The sequence below is a fragment of the Nyctibius grandis genome, chromosome 7, assembly GCF_013368605.1.
Source record: "Nyctibius grandis isolate bNycGra1 chromosome 7, bNycGra1.pri, whole genome shotgun sequence".
NCBI lineage: Eukaryota > Metazoa > Chordata > Aves > Nyctibiiformes > Nyctibiidae > Nyctibius > Nyctibius grandis.
In genome coordinates this window covers 9322029-9348021 of record NC_090664.1, presented here as the reverse complement: position 1 = coordinate 9348021, position 25993 = coordinate 9322029, and the positions used below count along the sequence as shown (strand labels likewise).

The window sequence follows — 25993 nt, the reverse complement described above, 5'->3', positions numbered from 1 at the left end:
ACTTTTGCAAGTAGGGAGAAAAAAGGTCTGCATTGTCGGAGCAGAGTGATCTGCAAGTAGGGTGCTCTGCTCTGCCTCTTCAGCAGTTGTCATACAGTGTGTTACAATTATTTGAAATCACCCATGGATCAGAAGTTACTGGGAAAGAGAGACAGAGGGATAAACATCCTGTTCCTATAAATGTTTTCTTAGAAAAGACAAGCTAAAATTTACTGTGCTGTAATGAAAGTGTATCCTGAGTCTAGAATAAGCGTCCTTGATTTGATAGGTAAGTTGGTGTAAATTACTAAGAGCTGGAGGCTTAGTACTGAAGAAATTAGGTTTAGAAAAGACATATCATCCAGTGCTGCAATCAAAAGCCTCTGACTTGGTTACCTCCAACTGCAAGTGGGAGGATTTTGAAAGGAGTACAGCAGGTTTAGGAGCTGTGATTTTTTTGGAAAAAGGCTTGTGCATGAAGAAGTGGCTCCTACTTCCTAATGCTACCTGATGCTTTCCAGTTCAGCAGGCACCAGACGTCTTGCCTTGCAGGGGTCAGGCGCAGCTGATCAGTAGCATGCTGTTTCTTTGAGAGGCAGCAGCTCCTAGCTTCAGCTGAATTAGTGCTTGCCCACTTACCCTCTAATATGCTTCCTAATGCATTACCATGGAAAGGCTGCCAGGCCCTGCTCTAGTCCACTCTCCATGCCAATGAAGTGTTGCTTTCTAAGGCTTGTTGTCTGACATTCAGTAGAAACTGGTCCTGAATGTCCAAAGCAGTGGGATTTCCTCTCCTGGAAAGTATTGCAATACAGAGACTACATTTCACCTTTTCAAACATAATTTTTATTTATCCCTTCATTGTACTAAACAAATCCTTGGATTGCTTTATGGTAATGCCATCTAAATACAGGATGGCATTACCATAGAGGGATACGAGGTGGGATTCATCTCACCTAATGTTCATCACCTGAAAGATGGACATCTAGTTAAAGTTCATCATCCTCTATGTGACCTCTTTTGTTAATGGAGAGAGGAGCCTCTCTGGGGTACTAGTCAACCTGTGGATAGGGTGAATTGCTTGCAGGGCCATGGCTACCTTAGACTAGGCATGTAACTTTTACATATCTGGAGTTACTCACTGTTTTGGGGGGTTGTCAGAAACCTTTTTAAGATGGCTTTGAATCTTCCTTTCCCCCTTCTTATTGCTGCTTGTGAAATGGATACCCTTGCTTGAGTCAGCATCTGTGACACCAACTACATCCTCTCTTTGGCAAGATCCTATTTTAAGCTTTCCATCAGAGGCCGCAGCTATTTGTGTCATTGTCAAAACTTTTCAAAAGGTCCGGTGACATTGATGGTAGGTCTCTTAGAAGCCAAAGGTTCTGCAGTAACGTAAATAGGATCAGCAGCACTAAGTGCAGGTGAAAGAAAAGCCAGCTGCACATCCTTTCTGTCTCCCTTGGCAACAGCATCCTGCCAACAAAAACTGCTGCCAAGTGAAGGCTGGAAAGGAAGGGATGTGCATTTGCAAAGCTGGGGCTGGACAAGCTTTGTGTGAGGGGGGAGCTGTCAGACCAAGGAACATTCGTGTGCTTTTAAAATTATTTTTGGTTTGTTCCATGTGTTTTTGGACAAGGGAATGCACAGAGCCTCTGTCTTTATGAAGAGTTTTCATGTGAAATTCCAAACGAAGGTCTCTGCAATTTTGAGCCATATGTTTCCATCCATGACAGCACACAGGGAAGAAATCTGTGGTGAGTTACTACTTACAGATGTGGCAAATCCTCCAGCAGAGGTTAAAATATGTGGCATGGTTCTCTTGTTACACCAGCTGCAGCTTCGTGCTAAATCATTGTTTCAGCAGCAAGCTCTTAATCAGCCCTCAGTTCTAGAAACTGCTAAACAAGCTGATATTTGTAAGGACTAATTTTTTTTATAATGCACTAAATATCTTTATTTAGAAAAACCTTTGGACTGGAAACAGTAAGGGTGAAAAGTGAACTGCAAATGGCAGGGAGAAAAGGAGCATCAGCACGAGAGCACAAAAATGCAAAGCCGATCTAAGATTATTGTTTGTACTCTGTCTTTCCGCATCCTCCATGAAATGATCATGGCTGTAAAAACAGAGTTTGTGTAACTGTAGGTAAAATATACTTGTGATATAACATATGCAGCTGCCTAGCCTTCCTGATAGGGACTTCAGTCCCCGAAAATCAGTACTGGGGTCACTGTCAGAGGCTCTGTAGCTGCTAATGCTGCCAAATCTCAAACCTATTGTCACAGCATCATTCCTTTCTGATTTGGCTGTGGCATCAAAAAAGAAGTCTGTCTGCAACGTGCTTGTATCCAAGGCCAGGAAAAGGAGGATCTTCTCACCTGGTATGAAAAAAAAGAAGGAAGTCACATTTCTCTCTAGCAAAATATTAGGAATGAATTTTGGGAAAAGCCCATATAACAAACTGCTTGGGCTGTTGCGGCACCCCTGGATATGACAGGGACTCTGAATCAAAGACTGACTCTGACTCCTGGAGGATTCCTATACTGCTCTCAAGAAGCCCCCAACTTGTTGCCCTCTTACAGTCTCCCCGTGCCTTTTGAGGGATTGGTAGTTGGCTGCACAGGGCACATTTTTGTGCTCTTTGGCCAGTGTGTTCTTCCAGACTCGCAGCTGTGCCAGAAAGAAAGAGAGAAACACAAAAAAGAAGACAAGAAGAAACAGAAGAAGGGAGGCAGGATTATGGTTTTAGAAATCGCAGGATCTGTGGACTTCTTCGTGGTTACAAAGCAGAAATTCATCATTCACCACTGAGGAGTGAAGCAATAAAATACAGAATATGCATTTTGATGCCAAGGAAGGAGAAGGAGAGAAGAGGATCACTGTTTCATTCCCCATATTTTCCTCTGACAGGTATATTAATATCATTAGAGATAACTGAATGAAGTGGGAAGTTTGGTGGAGGTACAGAAGCAGGAGGTAGGTCTGTAAAATCCATCCACACACAAAAAGCCAACCGCTGCACTGGAGGGAGGGCACTCTGCCTTCAAATAGGGGCTGAACAGCCTCACAAGGACGTGCAGCTGGAGTGCTTGTTGCTGTTTTGTTCCCAGAAAACAAGAACTGCCAGCAATCCTCTGGCATCTGAATAGACCCATGTCAGACAAACTGTATCTGGACTTGATGGGAAATCAAGCTGGAATACCAAGCAGCCCTTCAACCTGCTGGCAGAGAGGGGGACTGGCTCAGTGAGTAATCTTGCCTTGCAGTGCAAAGGTACTCCATAAAGGAGCGAGCCCTCTCGCTGCACAGCCCTGCAAGACACGCCTGCCTGGGCTGTCTCTGTCCTCATTCCTCCAAACCAGTTCCAACAATAACAGCAACTCCTGCGTGCAGCTGCCTCGTTAGGGAGAAGATGTATTATTCTTTTTTCTACTGAGGGATGAAGCTTCCAAATCTGTGTGATGTGAGCAGGTGAGGATGTCTGCTGACAAGTCCAAATGATATTTTCAGGTAAGTGATTACCTTGAACAAGCAGCTAGAATCAGGCTCTCTCTTTTTATTACCCTCCTCTCGGTAATTACTGTTGTCCTAGATTGTCAGTAAGCCTTTTCACAAGGTTCAACAGCTCGGATGTCTGTATATATTTAGCTGAATAGGGTATCTGAAGCATTTCTAAAGCACCTATTCCCATAGTATCTGTGAGTCTCCAGTGCAGTGTGAGAATGAATTGGGAGCTGCCTGCTCTGTAACTACACGACACTGTCCTATTTGTATCACCCATTGTTTAAGACACCGGAGGACCAGAAATTAATTTTGATTTACAGACTCACTCTCTCGAAGCCTGTGATGGAAGTGCATCTTAGAGGCAGTAATGGTGTTCTGCAATATTTTTGTATTGGTAAAGGACCGGGACATTCTTGCCACATGAAAACTGTAGCAGCTGTCACTGTTGTTGCATAGGGAGTGTCAGCAAGTACTGCTTACTGTGTACATGTGATTTCCAGAGCTTTTGCTGATGCTGTTTTATGTTACTGCAAATAGAGCTGTTACTCTGCATGTCTCATTCTCTGCATTTTACCAAATACCTTGTGTTTTGAAGTTGGGGTTGATCACCCTGTCTAACACTTACAAGGCAAAACTGTCAATAACTTATAAGTTAGCATCTGGGAGTTCTGGCATGACAGCCACTTATACACAGGCAGGGAAGAGAAATTTCTATGCAGAGTAACCTACTTTTTCTTCCCTCAGTTCTGCCACCAGTCATGGAGATGAAATTTGCTTAACTCTTTGTTTGTACAAAGGCTGCTTTATTGTGAGTGAAAACCATATTGCTTTGATAGATTACAAAGAAAATGACCATAACAAAAATAACAATACATACTTTCTGCACAGTTTCTGTCTATTAAAGATTCATTTTGCTCCCAGTAACATTTTGGGTTTGCTGAAAGACACATGAGAAGTTAATAGTGTCATGAAGAAAGCTTTTGTTACAACAACAACATTGCTGTTGTTTTGATCAGGTTTTGCACAACCTTCTCTCACTATTAGTAAGTCGAGACTGTTAGAAGTATGCAGAGGCTTCGGCAGCCCGTACGGTGCCCATGTGCACCCCAGCCCTCGGTCTGTAGCTAACAGGTCCTTTGTAGGACGGCTCCCTTTGCTTCCCGTGCCCACGGCAGTCTGAAATAATGAGTCCAGCAGTAGGTCTCTGCAGAAAAAGCTCTTCCTGACTTCCTACAACAAAAAAATGTTGCCAAGTACTGCTCAGGGTGGGTCTGTTTGTCTTGCCGGAAGGTCCGAGGTAGCAGAGACCAGAAGGGGTCAAACACCAGACTGAGCTGGTTGTGCATATTCATTTGCTAAAGAAAATGTGGATGTACAGCTCAAAAGTTTCCACTGGATCTTTGATGATTAGGACTTGGTCCAAAGCCCGCTAAAGTCATTGGGAACCTTTCCACAGGCTTTAGATCAGAAGTTATGTAAGTTTGTGTTGTTTAAAGGAGATGCCCTGGGGAGGCTGAACGCGTGAGCTGACTCGACAGCCGCATGTTTGCTCTGCCGTGTCATGCAAAAAGGCTGTTCTTGAAGTGCCCATGAAGTGTCCCGTGCAGCACCAGGCAGTATTAACTCCTAAATGAAGCCTTTTAATGTTGTCCTATGCCAGTGTTGCTTTTTAACCCCAGACAGCAACTAAGCACCACGCAGCTCCTCACTCACTCCCCCACAGTGGGATGGGGGAGAGAATCGGAAGAGTAAAAGTGAGAAAACTCAAGGGTTCAGATAAAGACAGTTTAATAAGTAAAGCAAAAGCTGCCTGTGCAAGCAAAGCAAAACAAGAAATTCATTCACTACTTCTCATGGGCAGGCAGGTGTTCAGCCATCCCCAGGAAAGCAGGGCTCCATCTCACGTAATGTTGACTTGGGAAGACAAACATCCCCCCCTTCCTCCTTCTTCCCCCAGCTTTACATGCTGAGCATGATGTCATATGGTGTGGAATATCCTTTTGGTCAGTTGGGGTCAGCTGTCCCAGCTGTGTCCCCTCCCAGCTTCTTGTGCACCCCCAGCCTCCTCGCTGGTGGGATGGTGGGAGAGGCAGAAAAGCCCTTTACTCTGTGTAAGCACTGCTCAGCAATGACTAAAACATCCCTGTGTTACCAACACTGTTTTCAGCACAAATCCAAAGCACAGCCCCATAGTAGCTACTGTGAAGAAAAATAACTCTATCCCAGCCAAAACCAGCACACCAGGACACTGGCTCCTAGCGGCAGTTCCTGAGGTCCTGAGATAAAACAGTCAAAGAACATCAGCTGCTGGGACCCGAATCACTTTGTTTTTCTGATTTGGAGGGAGGCAGTTCTGCCTCCTGCTTGCAAGTAAAAGACCCACGAGGAAGTTCCTAAATGGCAAGACCCTGCGGATTTCATAGTCTGGGAAAGCAAAATATTCCTAACCCCTGACTTTTCTGAGACTCACTGAGGACATCAACCGCAGTCTTCTAAAACGCTGCTGTAAAGGAACCCCTTCATTTTCTTCACATACACAATTGTACACACCTGGACTTCCCATGTGAGTGTACGATAGGAAGAAGCACTGCAGGGAGATCCTGTTGAGATTTGAACCATTGCACCATGTTGTCAGGAAGGAGTTTTATGGCTAAATGCACATCAGCACCCTCTGTGTACACTCTGCTGTCACTCTGCTGTGCTTCATCCTTGAGTTAATTCATTTTGTAATTAATACTCCTTTCTTGGTGCACTATGCAAGACCACAGGATGACACAGTTCACACCACCGAGACGTCAGGTCAATCAACCTTTTCATTAGGGTTGAATGGTTTTAATGGAGTCATGAAATTGACTCCAAAAGTGGGAATTTGATACACAGCATTTAAAAGCCAAACCAGTTTGACCCACCCTGAGCATGAGCTCCTATACCTTAGAAATGGCCCCTTATGAAAAAATGCAATGGTGTGAACTGACCTTTGACAATATAGTTAATTATTATTATTTGCTATAATGTGCTTACATCAGTCTATATTACCATTATGCCAGCAAATAGTAAGGACTGCCAGGCCTTACCCCAAAGGGCTCATGCTCTAAGTAAGATCAGTCCTAAGAGTCTCAGGCAGCCAAAACTGAAGGATTTTGCCAAAGAGCTGCAGGACTGTGCTTTGAACTGACCAAGAGCATCTGCTATGTACCCACCTGGGATATAAAAATGTTGGCCGTCACAACTTGATAGCAACCAGAACGTTTTCTTTCAGTGGTAGAGGTTTTCTTGAGGGTAAGCTGAGGCACCGGGGGATGATTGGCGTTGTACCCACCATGGCCCTTTTCTCAGTGTGAGTGCATTTGTGAAGCAGAGACAGAGGTTGGGAAGGGAAGACATTTGAAGGGGTCGGTTAAGTCCATTTCTATGAGAAATGCCTCCTGTGCCTTAGTAGAGAAATTCAGAATATCATTTTTCTAGGCTTACGCCAAAGTTTCCAAACAGGGCTTAAGCCTAGGATATCAGGGACCTCAATAAGAGTCCCACTTTGTAACACATTACATATCCTGAAGTGACAGAAAAGTAAGTGGGAGCTCTGGGCAATCAGGTCACCGCAAATCCAGCCAGAGCACGCTTAGGTGATGATGCAGAGCATCTGAAAATACCGATTTCAGCTTTACTTTTGCCTTCCAGTTGGCTGTTGATCAATTATAAAGCCAATTAATTCTATGTAAAAGGGCCAGCAGTGCCCACTTATTATCAGCTGGTTCTCCCTAAATATGCAGCACTGGCTACTTTTACAATGATCTACTAAGCTGAATATTTTTTCAGTAGTTAGGGGCACAGATTAACTCTAGATGTCACTGAAGGAGTTAGTGTGGTCCATTCAACCAGTAAAAAAAAAGTCCTAAGAAGCTGTAGCTTATGGGGCCACAGTGGCTCTGCAGAAGCTGTTAAAGGGAGTCCAGTAGATGAGCAAAACCTCACTGCCAAAGCCTGAGACAGCCAAATGTCATGGGGGTTATTGTTTATTGTCAGATAAATTACTTCTGATGTAGTATTTCCTTTGAATTCATACTTTGCAGGCCACCTAAAGGTACTAATGAAATGCGTCTGGCTTCCCGTGCCTGATGTGTGGTGACCTGCTACCACAACAGACTGTCCCAGAGAGATTATAAATCTTTATAGTAGCAAGCTTCTAATTTATCAGTATTTCAAGAAGTGGAGATGGATATTAGGTAGGTTTTTAGCCAAAGATCAGGGTTTCTAACCCTGGGGCACAATATGCAGAAAAGCTGACAGCTTCCTTATTCCTTAAGGAATATCCTGGAGAAAAATATTAACTCAATAGAGATGGGTGGTTTTTTGCATGTGAGGTGTGAGAGAAAGTAGTTACACAAAGAACATCCAAAAATTTTAGCAGGCATTACAATCATTATAATCTAGTTATCTCATAAGATCTATCAAGGCACTTTGTCTTGTGTGCTCAGAACAGCAGGCCTAAAGTTTCCTGAAACATTATCTCCACACACCAAATCCAAAATAAATCATCATCCTTTCCTCTTTGTTCTGTGGCAGCAGCTTGTCTTGGCATGAAATATTAGCCATATGGACACTAGAATATCTGCTTTGACCTTGACCTCAGAATAAGTGCTGCCAAAAATGTGAAGATAACTCCTGCCTTTCATTTCCAAGAGTGATGCTCCACGAGGCTAGCACGATCTGCTCTCCTGGTTGCATCTCAGCGTACAGAATACGTTTTTCTCTTTGACTAGGTGTTCTACTAAGAGCATATTGTCTGTGGCTGGCTAGCAGCTGGGAAGCAGTGTCTGAGAGGATGGTTTATTTGGCAGAGATATTTATTTCAGAAATTAAAAAAAAATATGAGCTAATTTTAGCATCAGGCAGTGGAAAGTGCATTGCTTGTAATTGGCTCTCACTACGTTATCAGGTCAGTGTTTTCGTCTTCTGGATACACTGCGAAGTAACAGGAGGCTGCTGGGGACAAGATGGGGTGAATTTTTGATGGTTGCAGAGCTCTGCACTGTTCTGGTTCAGAAATGATGGTTAGTGATCAAAGTAGAGCATTTATCTGGGTAAGAGGAATAGGTACTGCTCCTTTGGTGAGCTTGTGCTACGTGTATTGCATTGCTTGTGAATGGGTGTGAATGATTCAGAATAAACACATTTCATGGCATTTCCCTCTGACCAACGTGCAGCAGAGCCCTAGGGCCCAGGGGACACCTGATCAAAGATTTTCTTTCATTTTCCCAAGTCTTTGTCTTCCTTTTCTGCTGGTGCCCGTAACACATATTCCCAAGTAGGGTAGAACTAAATGGCATAACAATGCTCACAGAACAAGCTGGCAAGCCTAGAAAGGGGAGGAGGGTGGAGAAGGGGGCAGGAAGGTACTCCACAGTCTTGGCTGGAAGGTGATCATTACCCAGGTTGGAGTCCTGCAGCTTTGACGAACTCATCTGCCTGATTCATTAAGACTGTGACAACGTCTTTCACCTTGACACCGCTGGTTGAAATTCACACTAGCGCAGTGCTAACGGTGCCATCTGATGATGCTCGGTGGACTGTGCAAAATGGATTTATTCCGTGTGCTTCCTAGTGGGCAGAGATCCACATTACACTCGACAGCTTCAACATATGGAAACGGTGACGTGTGATTGATGTGGTCCCTGCGGGTCACGCTAACTCAAGGCATATTAGCCCTGCATCCCAGGGAGGCTTATACTGCTGCAGCTGCCCACGTCCATTATCTGGACTAGGAATAAATGGAAGAACTGATGTTCCCAGCGGTGTGAATCTGGCACCTCATGAAACGATGCGCACCACAGAGGGTGTGGGGGGGCAAACTTCGCACAATCCAGTCCCACAGCACGTGTGAGCACAGAACAGGTTACAATCAAACATTTGCGTAGGGGTGCGAAGGGCAGTTGTGTTCGATTGAGTCAGACCCCTAATAATCACATGGCATTTTCAAACGGCTGAGATAGATAGCTATGTTTTCTTGTTCATTTTTAACATTTGGGAGTTTTCCACATCTCATACTTCAAAATAAGTGACTAGATTTTCCGAAGTTGCTAAGTAAAGGACAGCATGTATAACCCAGGAAGCGCTCTCATCAGACATCCCTTCTTGACCTAATTTTTGGCAAGGGCTAAGCAGCTACTCTCTCAAAATACAGATTGCTTAATGGCATCCAAGACTGGAGGGAGGCAAATTTAGGATTTTGCAGCCAAAAGATTGAGTGGACTGAGGTTCCCCATAATGATGCAGATGTTCATCTGGAGGCCTCCTGACTAAAACAAAAATGAAAATGTCTTTTGTTTCTACCCCTAAAGAGTAGGATGCTTTGTAGCATCTACAGGGAAATCACCCACCTGTGGCACTTTAAAGCACTCTCCTGAGTCTATACTGCAAGCTCCCCTCTCCCTTTACTGCAGAGATTCCCCGCAACCTTCCTGTTCCCACCTCGTCACTCCCACAGCCATGGGGCCACCGTAGCCCCTGCAGATTTTCCTTTCTCTTCCTACTTTCCCAGAGAAGCCAACAAAGTTGGATGCTAACTCTTCTGTCCTTCTGCAGAACATGGAAGGTATTCCTTCCTGCCAGACATGGAAGCCACCCCATTCCTCATCTGCTGGTCCCTCCCTGGTGTCTCAACCTCTCTCTGTGTTTTTTCCTCCAGGTGTTCTACTGATCTTGGCACTGACAGAAGAGCTGGTGTTTTCTGTTCAGGTACTGTCTCCCACTGTCTCCTCCTCTCAGGGCTTCCCGATGGACACTACCACTATCACAGCCATGGGAACAACAACTCGCCACAAAGACCGCCACGCGGCAGAGCCCCTTTCCACGTCCACTCATGCCATTCCCCATCCCGTCAGCCTGGCGGAGAAAGCCCCTTCCACCGGGCAAAAGCAAGCAAGCGGCCCCCACGCTGGCGAAATGGAAACGTATCATTTATACAACCAGAGTGCTTTGTACTCGGGACAGACTCGCCCCAAGGGGAAAATATTCCAGGTTTTCAAAGGCAACTTCACGGAGTCCTCAGAGCCTTACCTAAAGACGGCCCTGCACTCTCCCTTCCCTACCCTGAGGAGCCCTTTCACAGACCACCCATTTCAGTCCCAAACCACAGCGTCCAGCGATCCCAATGGCACGGGGCTGGCAAGAACTACACACTCAGACCCTTCTCCCCACCGTGACTCCTCGGGAAGCCTTAGGGAAGCAGAGCAAGGGGACGGGGCCAAGCTAGTGGTGCAGGAGGCAGATTTTGCCACCACAACTGCTGGACCATCAACTGATCCTGAAGCAGTGTCGGTGCCTTTTAAACCCACCCGCTACGGCGTATGGGATATGTTGAGCAAAAACAACTCTTGGGTAACCTTGAATCTCAGTACAAATGTCCCTGTGTTTGCTGGCTCTGGATCCGCAACAGCAGCAGCGGGTCACTCAGTTCAGACCAGTTTTGACGTCAGCATCTCCTCCCCGGCAGCAGGAGACCCCAAGGGACCCACTCCAACACAGCACGGCGCGGCGACTAACGTGACCTTGCTGGGCAGTGCTCTCTCCGCAGCACCTGCCACGAGGTTGTCCAGCTCCATTTCCACGGCTGGCTCCACCGCCACCGGGAACTTCCTAAACAGACTGGTTCCTGCCGGGACCTGGAAACCTGGGGTGCAAGGAAATATCTCCCATGTCACCGAGGGGGACAAACCCCAGCACAGAGCAACCATCTGTCTCAGCAAGATGGACATTGCCTGGATCATTCTGGCCATCAGTGTACCTATATCCTCATGTTGTAAGTTGATTGCCACTTTGTTTTGCTTTCTTTTTCTCTTTCCTTAAAATTCAGATTTCGGCCCATGATTCAAGGACCAGGTGCAGAGCTTGAGATGGATGAGAAGCAATCACTACACAGCTAACGCATTCCCTGACCAAAGTGCTTAGCTCCAAAATGCAGGCCTGTCATGTTTACCCTCAGAGCATACTTGTTCCATTGCTATGAGAAACCACCTAGTCTTTTTGGGCCATTTGAGGGTGTAACAGAAGGCTGAACAACTCTAGTCTTTAATCTAGGAGCCGCTATATTCTCCCCTGGAACCGGGTTTAAAAAGCCCACTGCTAACCCAAAAGATTAATGACCGTTTTAACGACTAATACCTTAGGAAACACCAGTTTTCCAGCACAATAAAATATTCCGTTGCAGGCAGTTCATGAACTATCAATCAGATTTTAAAGTTTGATAACCAAAGTACTCGTTTCCTGCATTTTAATTACAACCTTGCAGCTGCCAAGGGAGCAGGAAGAGTTTGAAATCTTGTCCTTCAGACATCAGGAGTCAGCCACCTGTGGGACCAGGGCAGGTTGAGTTTCCAGAGCTGGCTTAAGGTCTCATCATTTGACTCAGTTACAAAAAAAACACATGGTTGAATGATGAGAAAGCTTGTGAGTGGATGCCAGGGTGTCCCCTGCTTAGCTGGGTTATAACTGCAAAGTAGGACAACATATTATCCCGGGTTTCACACTACAGAGCCAAGAAAGAGACACTGAACGGGTTGCGGGGTGATTGTGGAACAAAAACATAAACATTTCCCAGGCTTTGCTGCCTGCGGAAACATGAAAGGGTGGCAGCCAACTGCATTGAGTGTTAATCCTACGAGCTACACTGAGGACAAGGTTAGATGAGCTGGCTGAGCCAGTCTTGCACACATCTCACTCCTGCCAAAAAGGACAGCGCTGCTCTCTCCTGCCCTCCCCGAGGCGCAGCCACCTGATCCTGCCCCTCTGCCTCTGCCTGGGCCTGACCTCACACCTCTCTGAGCCACCTTCAGATTGCTAAAGTGGCCAAAAAATATCCACTTTGCTCTTTGGTACTTTCTGTCCACCCCGTGAGCTGAATCAGCTCCCCGCAGGGTCAGATGAGCACGAGGCCTGGCGCGGATGAGGCTGCAGGGATACACCTGGCAAGGCAGCGGCACGGATCCCTTTGGCAGCTGCAGGGTATTGGATTGCCTCAGCATATCTGTTAGACTGGTACCTCTGGGACCACCGGTTCTGCTGTTGCCAATGTGGTTAAAACCACGAGTGAGAACAAAGCTTAAACCCAAAAGAGGGACAATCAAAATAAAGAGAAACCAAAGCAGAACTGTGCATACATACTCCTGCTAAAGATGGAGAGGAGAAACTGGGATGTAGCAAGGACAGCATGATGAGAAGCAGCGATAGCTGGTGAGTTGATGAACAGTGCCTTGTCTATCAGTCAGTAGAAACAGAGCATCAAATACATTTCTCCAAGCATTATGTTTTGGGCCAGTATTCAGAAGGAAAGCTGATCCAGATAGAAAGTGTCCAAATAAAAAACACAAAATATTATGCCATACAACACCAGCATAGGAAGCATAACCAGTGTGTAAACTGGTGTATGTCTCTGCCTGCAGTGTGCCATATATAAGCTAATGACTAATGATAGTTATTATTATTTTTAATAATAATACGAAGAGTCTGTTGGCAGCACTTCTAACCCACTATTCATTAAATATTGGTGTTTAAACTTTCCTTCTTATTTGCCAGAACAGTATGTGTTCATATGACTGTGCCTATCCTGTTTCTTATATTTGTAAGCTACATTTCGTAAAAGACAAGCGTTATTTTGAAAATTACCTATACCAGCTCTAATGCAACTGTTTAAATAATTCAAATATTTAAGTAAGTCTTGCTTTCAGGACCAGATTTCTGAGGATGGTCTTCAGTGGGACTCTCCTTTTAAAATCTGGGGATTCTCAGGCGTATTTCAGAGTTGAAATGAATGGTCGGCAGGCATTTAACTGGGGTTTTTTGGGATCTGGCTGAAGTGCCTAGGGAATTGCTTTCATCCCAAAGTTATGCTGTTTAAACTGTGCCATGGTAAGTACTATTGTACAGGCATAGATTATTCTTAGAAGAAAAATAAGTTATAACAACCTAAAACACTTTTACCCAGATGCACAGGTATCGGTCGTGGCTCCCCTCTGCTTTGCACACCGGAGGGGCCTGTTATTTCCTGACCCTCGGGCATCTGTGTATCTTCAGGCACGGGTGTGCGGAGTATGGTGTGTGGTGTGGGGTGTGTGGTGTGGTGTATGGTGTGTGGTGTGGGGTATAGTGTGGGGTGTGCGGTGTGGTGTATGGTGTGTGGTGTATAGTGCGTGGTGTGGGGTGTGCGAAGGGGACTGTCGCCACCTCCCGGGCACAGGCGCCTGCAGCTGAGGACAGAAGGCCCTGCGCTGGCGTTTGCTCGTCACTTCTGGTCTAGAGGGGGCTGATGCTAAGAGGCGGATGAAGAGTACAGCCATTTGGATTTCATTTCATCTTCAAGGGGTGAAAATGTTATCAGTGAAAGGGTCTCACAGATGTTGTGGGCACAGATTGAGAAAACACTGTCCCGCTCCTGCCTTGGGATGCTGACAGGTGAAGGTATGTAGGATATCGAGACTCAGCCCCATGTTCTTAAATACCTGAGCTGCCTTAGGAGGGAAGGAGCTGCAGAGAAAGTCACTGAGGACTCCTTTCCTGGGAGGTTATTGCTGTCCCGCAGCTGTGGGTTGGCACCTTCAAGGCTGCTGGCCAGACCCACCGAGGGGGACAACAAGCCCAGAGCTGCTGCTGAGACAGCTGTGAGAAAGGGTAAGGCCCTGCATCGGGGAGAGAGGCAGCCCTGAGACAGGGAGGTTACCAGCACACCCTGGAAAGAAGGGGAAGGAGGTGAGGAGAGGCAACGGGAACCTGTGCAGGCTGCAGAGATGCAGGAAGCTAATTAACTCGACACCCTCCTCCTGCTAATGAGGAGTCCTCTGAGCTGGCTCACTGACCTCTGGGCTGTTTGAGAGCCCTTGCAGAGCTGCGCAGTGGCCAGCACATCTCTCCTCTGCAAGGAGCCCTTGTGCTGTTTCCCTGTGTGAGGGGTGGTGAGGAGGCTTGAACAGCATTCCTTCTCAGGGGGCTTCTGGGCACAGCTTGTGCTGCCTGAAATCCTCGGAAAGGAAAACACACGACGATGCTGCAGAGACACATCTGTCCCTCTCCGACGCGTGGCACAGTAGGGCACTGCTCGCCGTCACACCTTTTATTGACAGGCACCTGTTAAATGAAAACCTGTGGGCATTTTAACTTCCATAGCAGGGGAAGTGACCTGCTAGAGATTGGCCACAGGAGCCCTTGGCTCCTTGTCCCCACTGGAAGAAGTGACTGGGATGCAGCACTTCTCGTGGAGGAAAGACCCTGCCGGGGCTCCTCGCTGGTCCATGCCTGCTGTGGGGATTTGCACCTAAGAGCAGGAAGCAGCAGAGCGTTTGCCCAGCATCACGTTGCCCTGGCATCTGAGCCCCACTGAGGACTGGCAGGTCCTGCCAGCCGAGCTGGTGGCACGGCTCAGTGGCTATAGCACTAGCCTGAAGACCTGGGCCTCGGGAGCTTGCCTGCTGAAATAAGAGATGGGATTTAGCCTCCCTGTCCTTACAGTACATATTTCTTTAAAGATGCGTAGGTTTCTGAGTCCCACTGAAGTCCCTTAAGATGCTAGCCAGAAAAATAATGCTTTGAATAGGGATGTGTGAGCCACACCTGCTGCGTGAACCTGAAGAAATCATTTCACCTTTTGGCATCTCAGTTTCACGGTGTAAATAACAGGGGTGATGTTGCTAATGCCATTTGAGGGCTGCAAAAATGAAGTATTCTGTATCAGTGCATTCCCAGAAAAACAAAGTCATATATAACACTGATACCGATATTTTCTGCATGTCACAGTTTGAGTTGTTTTTGCGGTGTCCTTCAGGCAGCCTGGAACATATTTGTGCACGTGCGTTTGTACGTGTGTGGGTGCCTGTCACTGCGACGCAGAACAAGACACAATATGAACTCATTTTAAAACCCACTTTCCTGGTCCTTGGGTTCCCAGTACTTCACCTCTGTAATTATGGAATGACACAATAAAACGTGGAAGAACAGAAACTTGCAAATCAGATGCGCAGAAATCAATTCATTCAGTCAGTTCTGCTGACACGGGAGAACGTGAGAGCAGGGCTGAGCCTCCGAACGCAGGCGTCAGCAGAACTCAAAGAATATATGAAGAATTGCCTTGGACCTAACCCCACTTAGCTCACATTTCATGCACTGGGACACTTTCCAAAATTATCTCACCCACTTTCTCCATCACAAAACTTACGAACGTTTGCTTCCCAGTCTGAAGCGAGAGATCCCAAGCCCTGAGCCTAATCCCCAGGTGTGAGCTCAGGCTGAGCTGGAGAAGAGCCTCCTGTCTCCAGATGTAAGCAGCCGTGGTCAATAACCAAACCCATCATGATACCTGTATCACAACTAAGGCTGTACTGCCGTAGACAGCCACAGTAAATGAGGGAAATTGAAAGAAATACAAAAAAAAAAATCAGTGTTTTAGTCATTGAGGCAAGAGTTCTGTAGAAACTTAATGTTATGATCTGCAGGCATAGGGAGAAGTAAATTAACATCCTTTGCTCTGAATATTTCCTGACTTAAGTGCTTGCAACATTCAGGTCTGTTAACAGTGTGTTTTATGTGGGAGCTGGAGAGTGGGAGAAGGGGGTATGCAGCTATGTAAGATCGGGAAATATTTAAGTGAGTTGAAAGACAAAAAACTATCAGGAAACCGTAGGGAGTTGGTATGATCTCATAACACTGCATTTATGAGGCCAGTATTGAATATGGTGTATAATCCTAGTGGTTTATGTTTTTAAAAAAACATTGGAATATCAGAAAAGAGCCGTGCAAATCATTTAAGAGCTGAGGAATGCAACATAACTCCACTTGTGTCATCATATAGTCCAAGAAGAGGCTGAAGCCCACATACATAGGGGACATTGCTGATAGCATAGTGGAAGCTTTTAATAAAAAAGGCAAAAGGAGATTGAGAAAGTGGCGGTGGAAGCTGGAGGTATTTAGACAACGAGGGGAATGTAAACATGTCCCCACAATGGAATTAAGCATTGAAACAAACTTTGTGGGAGTGGGATGGATACCCGGTCACTCCTTGTCCCTAAATGAAGCTGGGTAGTTTCCTATGAGATACGCTGTACCTTAAGTACAGCTTATGGTTGAGTTAACAGGTGAAAGTCTCCTGGTGTGCAGGTGTTGTGCAGGTGAGAGTAGATGATGGACGTGTTCCCACCAGCCCAGAAACCTGTAACTCCGTGAGTATCTCATTTTTCCTGTTTGTGGGATGTATTGTGTCCTGTTTCATGGGTGGGGAGACAGATAATGCAGACATAATTTGCCTTAGGGCCAGAAAGAGGCCAGCGTCAGAGCCAGAGCTTGTCAGCAGATTAGCCCCTGAACGTGTGGGTTGACTTTTCTCCCTCCAGGCTAGCAGCAGGTCAAAGGATTCAGGTTAGAAATGCTTCTGAACTCCCTGAACCTCCAGTGTCCACAAAATTACAGAGACCCATGATATTTCCTGACGTGTGTTGTGATCTCCATATGGGGAGCTTCAGGCTAACACAGGGACAATGCTGAAGTGTCCTTCTCTTGGCACTCGCTAGTGACTTTAACATGGAGCAGGCAAAGGGAAAAGTCGGTTTAGCTTTCCTGACTCCCAGAAAGCATCCAGGTGAGTGCTTAAAAAACAGAGAAGAGTTAGCCCTTTTTCTGCCCAAAGGGTTGGCCACCTCTGAAACAGAGGTGACACATGGTAGCACTGAACACCAGCACTTCTCATCCTTACGAGGACATCACATAATATCGCAGGAAAGATAAGCAGGGTATTGCAGCTGCTGTTTCTCTCTTCAGCTCTGTTGTTATTATTGCCATTTCTCCCTTCCAAACCATCTCTGCTCTCTATGTATTTCATCTACTTAATATGTCCTCGCTGGCCATTGCAACTGTCTGTCTGGAAAGAGTTTTTCCTGTAATACACATAATTCTAATCATGGGAGCAAATTGTTCCTAGTGTTGTTATGGAAGTGAGCGGTCCTATGTTAGCTACATTAATTTCACTAAAATATGCCCCAAAAGGGTACTTAATAGGAGATGAAGAGGGAATAGCCCCATTCCAGCCCTGCTGTCCTCTCTTTCTCTCTTAAATCAGGTCTCTTCTGCTTTGAATTAGGGCAGCTTAGGTAGACAGCCTTTTGCTAAAATATGTTCTATTATTTAAGGAAGCTCAGGAACCCATTTTCCACAGTCGTCCATCCATCTGCTTGTGTGTGCACTAAGGTTGGAGGCCAAGAGTGTAATTGAGGGAGAGTGCATTATTGTTACATAGCAACCATGTCTGCACATGGCAAGGCCATTTCCTGCTGGAAGAAGCAGAGATCTCTCTCAACCCAGTGTCACTGGCTTTCCAGCCCCCAAAACCCAAATCTGATACTTCTCTGTCAGCAGCCACAACATTTTATGAGCTGTTAAACCTCAGGCTTTCACAATATTTGCACAGCGATAGAGTTGGCTTTACTGGGGCTCTCATATCCTCAGGCACCTCCAAAAATGCTCTGTGCCTTAGGGAGCACTTGTTGCTGGAGTACCGAAAAGCTCCAAGGTCTGTTGGCTCATGCCAGCAATGGGGAGGACTAAATGTAGGTCCTGCTTCGCTTTCTAATCTTAATGAGCCTGCAGGCTGGTCTGGGATGCCAAAAGGGTAGCAGCAAAGTAGGGAGCAAAGATGCAGCCCTTCTGGAGGATGGGCATTTCCCTGGGCAGGGAGAGCAGTTCTGGTGGTCCCCACAGAATCGTAGAATTGTTTTGGTTGGAAAGGACCTTGAAGATCGTCAAGTCCAACTATTAACCTAACACTGCCAAGTCCACCACTAAACCACATCCCTAAGCAGCACATCTACACATCTTTTAAATACCTCCAGGGATGGTGACTCCACCACTTCCCTGGGCAGCCTGTTCCAATGCTTGACAACCCTTGCAGTGAAGAAATTTTTCCTAATATCCAATCTAAACCTCCCCTGGCACAACTTGAGGCCATTGCCTCTCATCCTGTTGCTTGTTCCTTGGGAGAAGAGAATGACACCCACCTCACTACAACCTCCTTTCAGGTAGTTGTAGAGAGCAATAAGGTCTCCCCTGAACCTCCAGGCTAAACAACCCCAGTTCCCCCAGCCGCTCCTCATCAGACTTGTGCTCTAGACCCTTCACCAGCTTTGTCGCCCTTCTTTGGACTCACTGTAGCAGCTCAATGTCTTTCTTGTAGTGAGAGGCCCAAAACTGAACACAGTATTCGAGGTGCGGCCTCACCAGTGCCAAGTCCAGAGGGACGATCACTTCCCTAGTCCTGCTGGCCACCCTGTGGGCGCAGCAGCAGGAGTCGTGCTGTCGAGCTATCAGCAAATGAAGTTATTATTCCTGCTTTTCTGAAACATGCAGGAACAGCGCAGGAGATTTTTCCATTAGTTTCGGAAGAAGATTTATAGCATATGCTCACCTTTCCCTTTGAATGAGACATAAACTGCCTGAACTCAAACCCATTAAATTTTTCTTTTCTTAGTAGCTTATTCTTTTGTTTTAAATAGAGCTCTAGTCTTGCACTTTTGTATTGCCATTTTATGTGAGTAGATGGGATAAGAAATTAGGCCCGTGCCATATAGGTAGCTGCAATGTTTGTCAAAACATACAAAGCAGCTTTGACCTCTCTGCAGTCTTTTCTTTCCTCTGGGCTATAATTCTAATAAATAATCTTGGCTGTAGCTGAGAAAATAATACATTTTTCTGCTTCATGAATATTTTCTCTCTTCTTTTCTACCATGAGGGGTTTAGAAATAACGGAGTGAATTTATGGCAGGTACAAATCAAAGTAAGTACATGTCCAGCTACCTGTCTGTCTGTATAAATCGGGTAGATTCCAAGCACAACTGGTCAGTTAATTCCACAGGTGTAAGATAAGCACACTTATGCATTACTCCTCTGAACAAAACCTTGTACACGCCTTAGCTTCTGCCTCAGCAAGGACCAGTGGGACCCTAAGTGCGTCACAGCGGGTTTGCCTGGCTTTCGTAGAATTGCCAAGATTACCCACCTGAATGGCAACAGAGAGGACTAAACCGAAAGCAATTTCGGAAAATAACACTCCACCAGCTTTGTGTTTGGCTCGCCCACCGGGGGAGCGTTATCCTGCCATCTCGGCGGTCAGGAGGGTCCCTGTGGCCTTCAGACCAGACAGACAATTGTATCAACAAGTTTCACTTGCTGGTCACTTCGTCTTGCCTAACTGCTCTACTTCAAGCTCAAATATTTCAGATTGCAGAAGCTTAAGTGTGCTCCACAGATAAGAAAAAAAGCCAGGCTCAGACACCACCGATGCCCAGGCAAGCGTGGGGAACAGATTCTGCTTATCAGTAGATCCCACATCCTGACACAGCTGATGGACACAGGCAGGGAAACCGCAGCTCTGGGGTTAATGCTACCCTGGAAGCGTTAGCTACGCGAGATGGGTGCCGGAGGGGATCTCCACGCCCCCTCACCACTGTCTCATCCTGCTCAGGAGCCTATCTGTTCGCCTTGCTGGTCGCTGATATTTTGGAGCATGGTCACAAAGTACACAAAATCCAAGTTATGAATAGCAGGTGACAGAGGCAGGGATCGGTGGCACTTCAGGGCAGAAGCTTTTGGTATTGAAGATGTGCAACTACGTGTGTTTATGAATTTGGTATTTGACCCTAGGACAGGTGTCTCTCACTGCCCATTTGCTAATGTGCTCATTGCATCTGAACACACTAGAAGCAGAAAAGATCCATGCAGAGACATCCTTAGCAGTCCCTGGGGAGTGCCCTCTGTCCTAGAGGGTCTATAAATCCCAGCTTAGGCATTGAAAAACCATCAGTTACAACACCAAAGCTTTTCATTAGCCAGGCAGCCACATCTTGAAGATTATAAACTCTTATCAAATAGACAGTAAAAACTGCATACCCTGCCAAGCCCAAAGCCTCATCTGCTTGGCTCAGATTCTGACTTAATTGTGTGGGGTTTGTTAGCAGACAGCTAGATCTGACTGAGAGTGAATGGTATGAATGAAGGTCGCCAGCTCTCTTCTTAAGTAACATAAAAAGCAAATCCATGGTACTGATGAGTCCTTATTGAAAGGAAATAACCAATTTTTGACATGTTTCTATTGACAGCAGTTCTGCTGACAGTATGCTGCATGAGGAGGAAGAAAAAGACATCTAACCCAGAAAACAACCTGAGCTATTGGAATAACGCTATTACCATGGACTACTTCAACAGGCATGCTGTAGAGTTACCGAGAGAGATCCAGTCCCTGGAGACTTCAGAGGTACCTCACATGCAGAGCTAGTGTCTGAAAACTGTAACTGAAGCCAGCTGGGAGAAGGGGAGGGGAAGTCATATTAATAAAGCATTGAAACCCTTATGCATATTTAGGGAAACAGCTTTTTGAGAAGGACTCACCCCCACATGTGTATAACATGGGATGAATATGCCACCAAAACCAGATTGCCATCCTCTTGCCAGCCATTGCAGATATGTTCTGTATGGCTGCGGGGTCGTGGGAGTTAACCACCTCCAGGTGAATTTGTTCCTGGGTGTGTCTTCCTTTTGAGCCTACAGCCATACCATGACTGCTTAGGAGAGCTCTTTGGGCTGCCTTGTTACTGACAGGCGGTCCTTCTAATCTGTCTGCTGTGCGTGTCCCACACAGCCTCATATAAGGGGGGTAGCAGGAGTTAATAATGCAAAGAAATTTTGTGCATTTATGTCTCAGGAGCTGCCTATACCTTCTCAAATACCAGTTCAGGGGGTGAGTCTTCCCAGTATATAAGCAATCAAAACATTAAAGTATGAGAGTGTGTAGTGGTGGTGTATACTCATCAGCCTTTACTTAAGGGATCTGACTGGTTCAGTGGGATTATTCATATGTGGGCAGGTGATGCTACTTGATAGAAATGTATTCCCTGGCCTCGAAGATAAAGAAGAATAATTTAGCTTAGTTCAAATGTATTTAAAACCTAGAAACAGTGGAGAGTTTGGGTTTATGCTAAAGTGACTTTCGGATCAGCTAGCTGACTAACTCATCTCATTAAATAAAAAAAAATGTGTTTAGAAAGGAACCTCTGAGATGTAACTAGGCAAGCACTCACAGTTGCTTCATTAACCCCACTTTGCTGACAATCATGTTGCTCAAGCTAAGGCAGGACTTGGTCTAGACTTACCAAGAATTGAATGATAGGCCTGTTCACATCTAGGATGGTCTCCTGAAGCTGTCATCTGAGTCATTTAAACCTCATCAAATTATGACTGAACTGAGGCATGCTCGGGTAGCTTGGAACCATATATGTGGTTTTCTGACCTTAAAAAGAAGCTGAAAATGCATCTTTGAGGAGTCAAGCCCAGCTGATAGACAGGAAACCGTTGCAGTGTGTCATGAAAGTGAAAAAAAAAAAAAAGCTCAAGTTCTGCTAAGGGACCTGAAGTTTGGTGCGCCTGACCAAGAAAGAATCAGCCTGATTATCAGAGCTCTTCACCCAGAGCTCCTACTGCCTGTAGAAGGGCAAAACCAGCTCACCAAATTTAACTCTCTGGGAGCCAGAGCCCCCAGAACTCCAGCTCTTTTGAAGGATTGGGAGAAGCAATAAAAATAGCAGTCCGTTCCCCCCATGCGTTCGCACAGGGCAGCACAGTGCCCTGTGTGCTCAGGGAGGGTGAGGCGTGTGAAGTGCTCACCCTGTTTCTCTTTCTCCTAGGACCACCTCTCTGAGCCACGCTCCCCCGCCAATGGCGACTATCGCGACAGCGGGATGGTCCTCGTGAACCCCTTCTGTCAAGAAACGCTGTTTGTAGGACATGAGCAAGTCTCTGAAATATGACCCCCACAGCTGCCCGTGTATTGCAGTTTCATCTCTACTGTCTCCAAATTATAAATAAATATATATATTATAAATATAACCTTTGTGTAACCCTGAATTACAAGAAATGTTTTCAGCTTTTCTTTTCTCCCTCAGAATTGTCAGCCCCTTTTTTATAAGTGTGGTAAAACTTTACAGAACAAACTGTGGCTTTATAAAATAAAGGTATTTCTAAGCAAAACACCTGTCAGATGGACTGTTTTCTTCGCTGTCATTTACAATCTACGGCTAAATATACTTGGTCTGGAAGAATATTAGGTTAGGCTGGTTTTGGTGCAGGTGGCATGTGTTGGGTACAGCATCCTGCGTCCTACGTGACATCACGCAGCCTGGCCATGAGCATTCCTGCTCGGTGACCATCCCTCCTCCTGCTGTAAAATGACTTTTGTCACTCCTTTTGTTTAGACCGCCAAGCTAGAACACAAATCAGACAGAACCAGTCCGTATGGCTCGTGTGCCAGTCTTGGTATCCTTTGTGTGACTCCAGCACTGCCTAAGCACCAACTGGGATGAGCCCTTTGGAGTCCCCTTTCCGGTAGAAACCAGCCAGGGTCTGCCAGCTGGGCAGGGGAGCTGGGCTACAGTGGGATGATAAACCTGATGCACCCACGGGACCCAGGCCCATGGAAGACATGGGCAAACCCATTGGGGTAGTAATGTTGCCCTATGACCTTTTTATGTTACCTTCTTCAGACTTCAACAGGAGAGCCAAGGTCCAGCTTGAGCTCCAAAACTGTTTTACATGAGGAAGAGCAAGAATGACTTCTTTTGCTGCATAAACGTTCTAACCACACTACACATTGGACTCACAGCTGCTCCACTCCAGCCCACTGAGTCCTGAATTATTTCCTGCAGAGCAAACAGCCTCAAAAGAAGGCACATAGAGTATCACCTTCAAAGGAGCAGAAACCTCCTTTGAATGTATCAGAAATCTTGAAATCTGGTGACTAGGGACTCGCACCAATTGAATGCTGTGGCTTTGACCACATTTCTACTTCTCCACTTTTATTTATCTTGGGTGCTTAGACTGCTGGTGCCATTGATCAAGTTTCTTCATACCCCCTCTCCTCTCTGAGACTTTCCTTCCCCACTGCAAATGCAGTGTTTCAGAGCAAAATGGCATTTCGGCCCTACCCAGTTAAGCGCTAGACTGCAGGCTGTAATAGTGTTAGGGGAATAGTAGGGGTGAACGAAGTTTAAATGGTGGATTAAAAATAGGTTGTTACAAGGAGAGGCTAACATGGAATGACTTTGCCTGTTATCGTGGGACCTATTTTCAGTTTTGCTTCTCAAATTGCCTTTTTTTATCATTCAGCAAGTGAAATGGCCTCCATCCTTTGAGGCCTCAGCTGTCCTCTCCCCACCTCTGCCCATCAGTCCTTGACAATTATTTTCTGCCTTCACTCCTCACTTCATGAGCAGCATGCTGTGGGGCAGCAGGGAGTCTACCCCCAGCTCCGTCTGGCTGCTCCGTGCCACTGGCTGCTCAGGTTTATTGCTTGGTTGCGTAAAAAAAAGGAAGCTCAGGCAGGACAGGGTTAGTGTAGCATCATTAACCATATGCCTTGTTCAAGGTGAGCCACAGCTGGTACCAGAAAAAGGAATTATACCAGCTGCACATCTGGTCCAGCTGTTCCCACCTGCCAGCAGTGTCCCGGTGGCTGCAGTTAGTCAGAGCAACCTGACAACTTTACTAAATGATGGCTGGAATCGGACCAAAGCAAGGGTCCCCCCAGGATGGCGGGGCCGCAGAGACATTGCCATCCCTCCTTTCTCTGTCCCACATCTGCGCTTCTACTGTGCTGAGGCACAAATCTGAATGAGGGGCCACAGGCTCCCTAAAATTAGAACATTGTAATGTCATAGAGGATCTTCCAGAGGTTTGATTTTTCTGCTCAGAATCAGAGAGTAATGCGCCGCTTCCCTACGAGGTGACCAGGGCAGGCAGGCAGATGTGGCTCTGTACAGACATGGATGGGCACTTTGGGAATATATCCTTTCACTGTGGGATAAACGCTATGCAATATGGTATCTGCGATCCTCATGATCAAATACTAGACGTCCTCCTGGAAATCACTGGTTGATTATAAAGTAAAAACTTCCTGAGGGACAAGAGCACAAGCAATCCCATGAGGACCTTCATCTTCTGTTCAACAGGGAGGTGGAAAGACAGTACGAGGTAACAGGGACCTAAATTCAGTTCTTTGCCAAAAAGTCTGTGTTTTTACACTTGTTTTCTGTACATGGTATGGCTTTTGCAAGGCAGATTTTTTTTTTTTTTTTTTTTTTTTAAATTTGACACAGAGTAAATACACTGAAAATGTTGTGTAACAAATACTGGAGGATTCCTCTCATTTAGCCAGCACAGTTTGCTTGGTAATCTAAATGCAGAATGCTTAGAAACTAGCCAAAAAAAATTTGCAAAGCTGTGAGATGCTGCGCTGTTCCCAGCCTTCACGCAGCCGGGAAATGGTGACCTGACTGTAGGCAGTCTCGCAGCTCTCAGACTTAAAAACAAGCGAAACAAACTCCAGGCATCAACCCAGCAAGCCAGGATTAGGCACCTGCAGAAGACAAAACCTACAGCGCATTCGGGCAGTGCCCAACATCAGCACATTGCAGGTGTGCCTACAAAGATGCGCACACGGTAGTCCTACACTGGAACACGCCTGGCATCCTGGCTGTGGAGCATCCCTGTACTATACATTGTATAGTGAAGGATCCCGCTGTACCATGAACATGTCCTACCTACAAACCACCCACCTGATCACTAGTCACTAAAGAGCAGTGACATAAGAAGAAGAGCAGGGGAGAACTCCCCCATCACCTGCAATAAGTCTCAGGGATTGTTTTGCCCTTTTCCTTCGGTTCACAGTTATAGGATCATAGCATCATAGAATCGTTTTGGTTGGAGAGGACCTTTAAGATCATCAAGTCCAACTGTTACCCTAACGTTGCCTCACTTTGTCGCCACGTTACGCAGTTGAAGTGAAACAGGCCCTTGTTGAACAGACCAAGCGCAGCGGATAACGTGACGTTAAACCGCCTGAGCAGGGGTAGACGTGAGGGTGCTTGTCCCTAGCGAAAATCTGCTGGGTTTGGGGCAACGTGCCTTGGTCGGGTGGTGAAGCCAAAGCGCAGAGAAATCCAGAAGCTGCAGCAGGGCCGAGGGAGCATTCGAGGCTCGGCAGCAGCAAAAGGCTGGCTCGGCTTGGCTCGGCCGTGGCCCTGCTGGCTCCTCAAAAGTTTGGGGTTTGCTAACTTTAGGTAACGTCTTGCTGCAGGAGACTCCGTCTGGAGCAAGCATGGGTGCAAGCAGCTGATGCATTTGTAATGTATGTCTAGATACCTGTGGGTATAAGGGTAGGAAATCATCTGGGTGTCAGCGTAGAAAACACCGCTGGTATTTTAACACGTGCATTGTACTGAATCCCCATCTCGCTGTCCCTGTAAACACCATTGTGCTTTTCATCTGCCACATTTGCAGCAGCAGCAGCAGGGAGATTTCCCCTGAAATGGGATTGCTGACCCAGCGGCCGCCCGGACAATGTGACGGGCGCTCCCGGGCAGCACAAAGCCCCCCCTTCCAGAAAGCCGCCGCACAAAGCCGAATCCCCGCGCGAGCCCCAACCTGCTGGGCTCG

General features: G+C 46.4%; 1 protein-coding gene across 1 annotated transcript; it reads left to right on the top strand.

The window, feature by feature from the left end:
- Nucleotides 1–4242: 4242 nt before the first annotated feature.
- On the top strand, nucleotides 4243–22311 carry TMEM108 (transmembrane protein 108). Its single transcript, XM_068405528.1, is given in 5 exon segments — nucleotides 4243–4263; nucleotides 4265–4292; nucleotides 10170–11282; nucleotides 20608–20762; nucleotides 22189–22311. Coding segments are annotated over 5 exon segments (1440 nt in total).
- Nucleotides 22312–25993: the final 3682 nt, after the last annotated feature.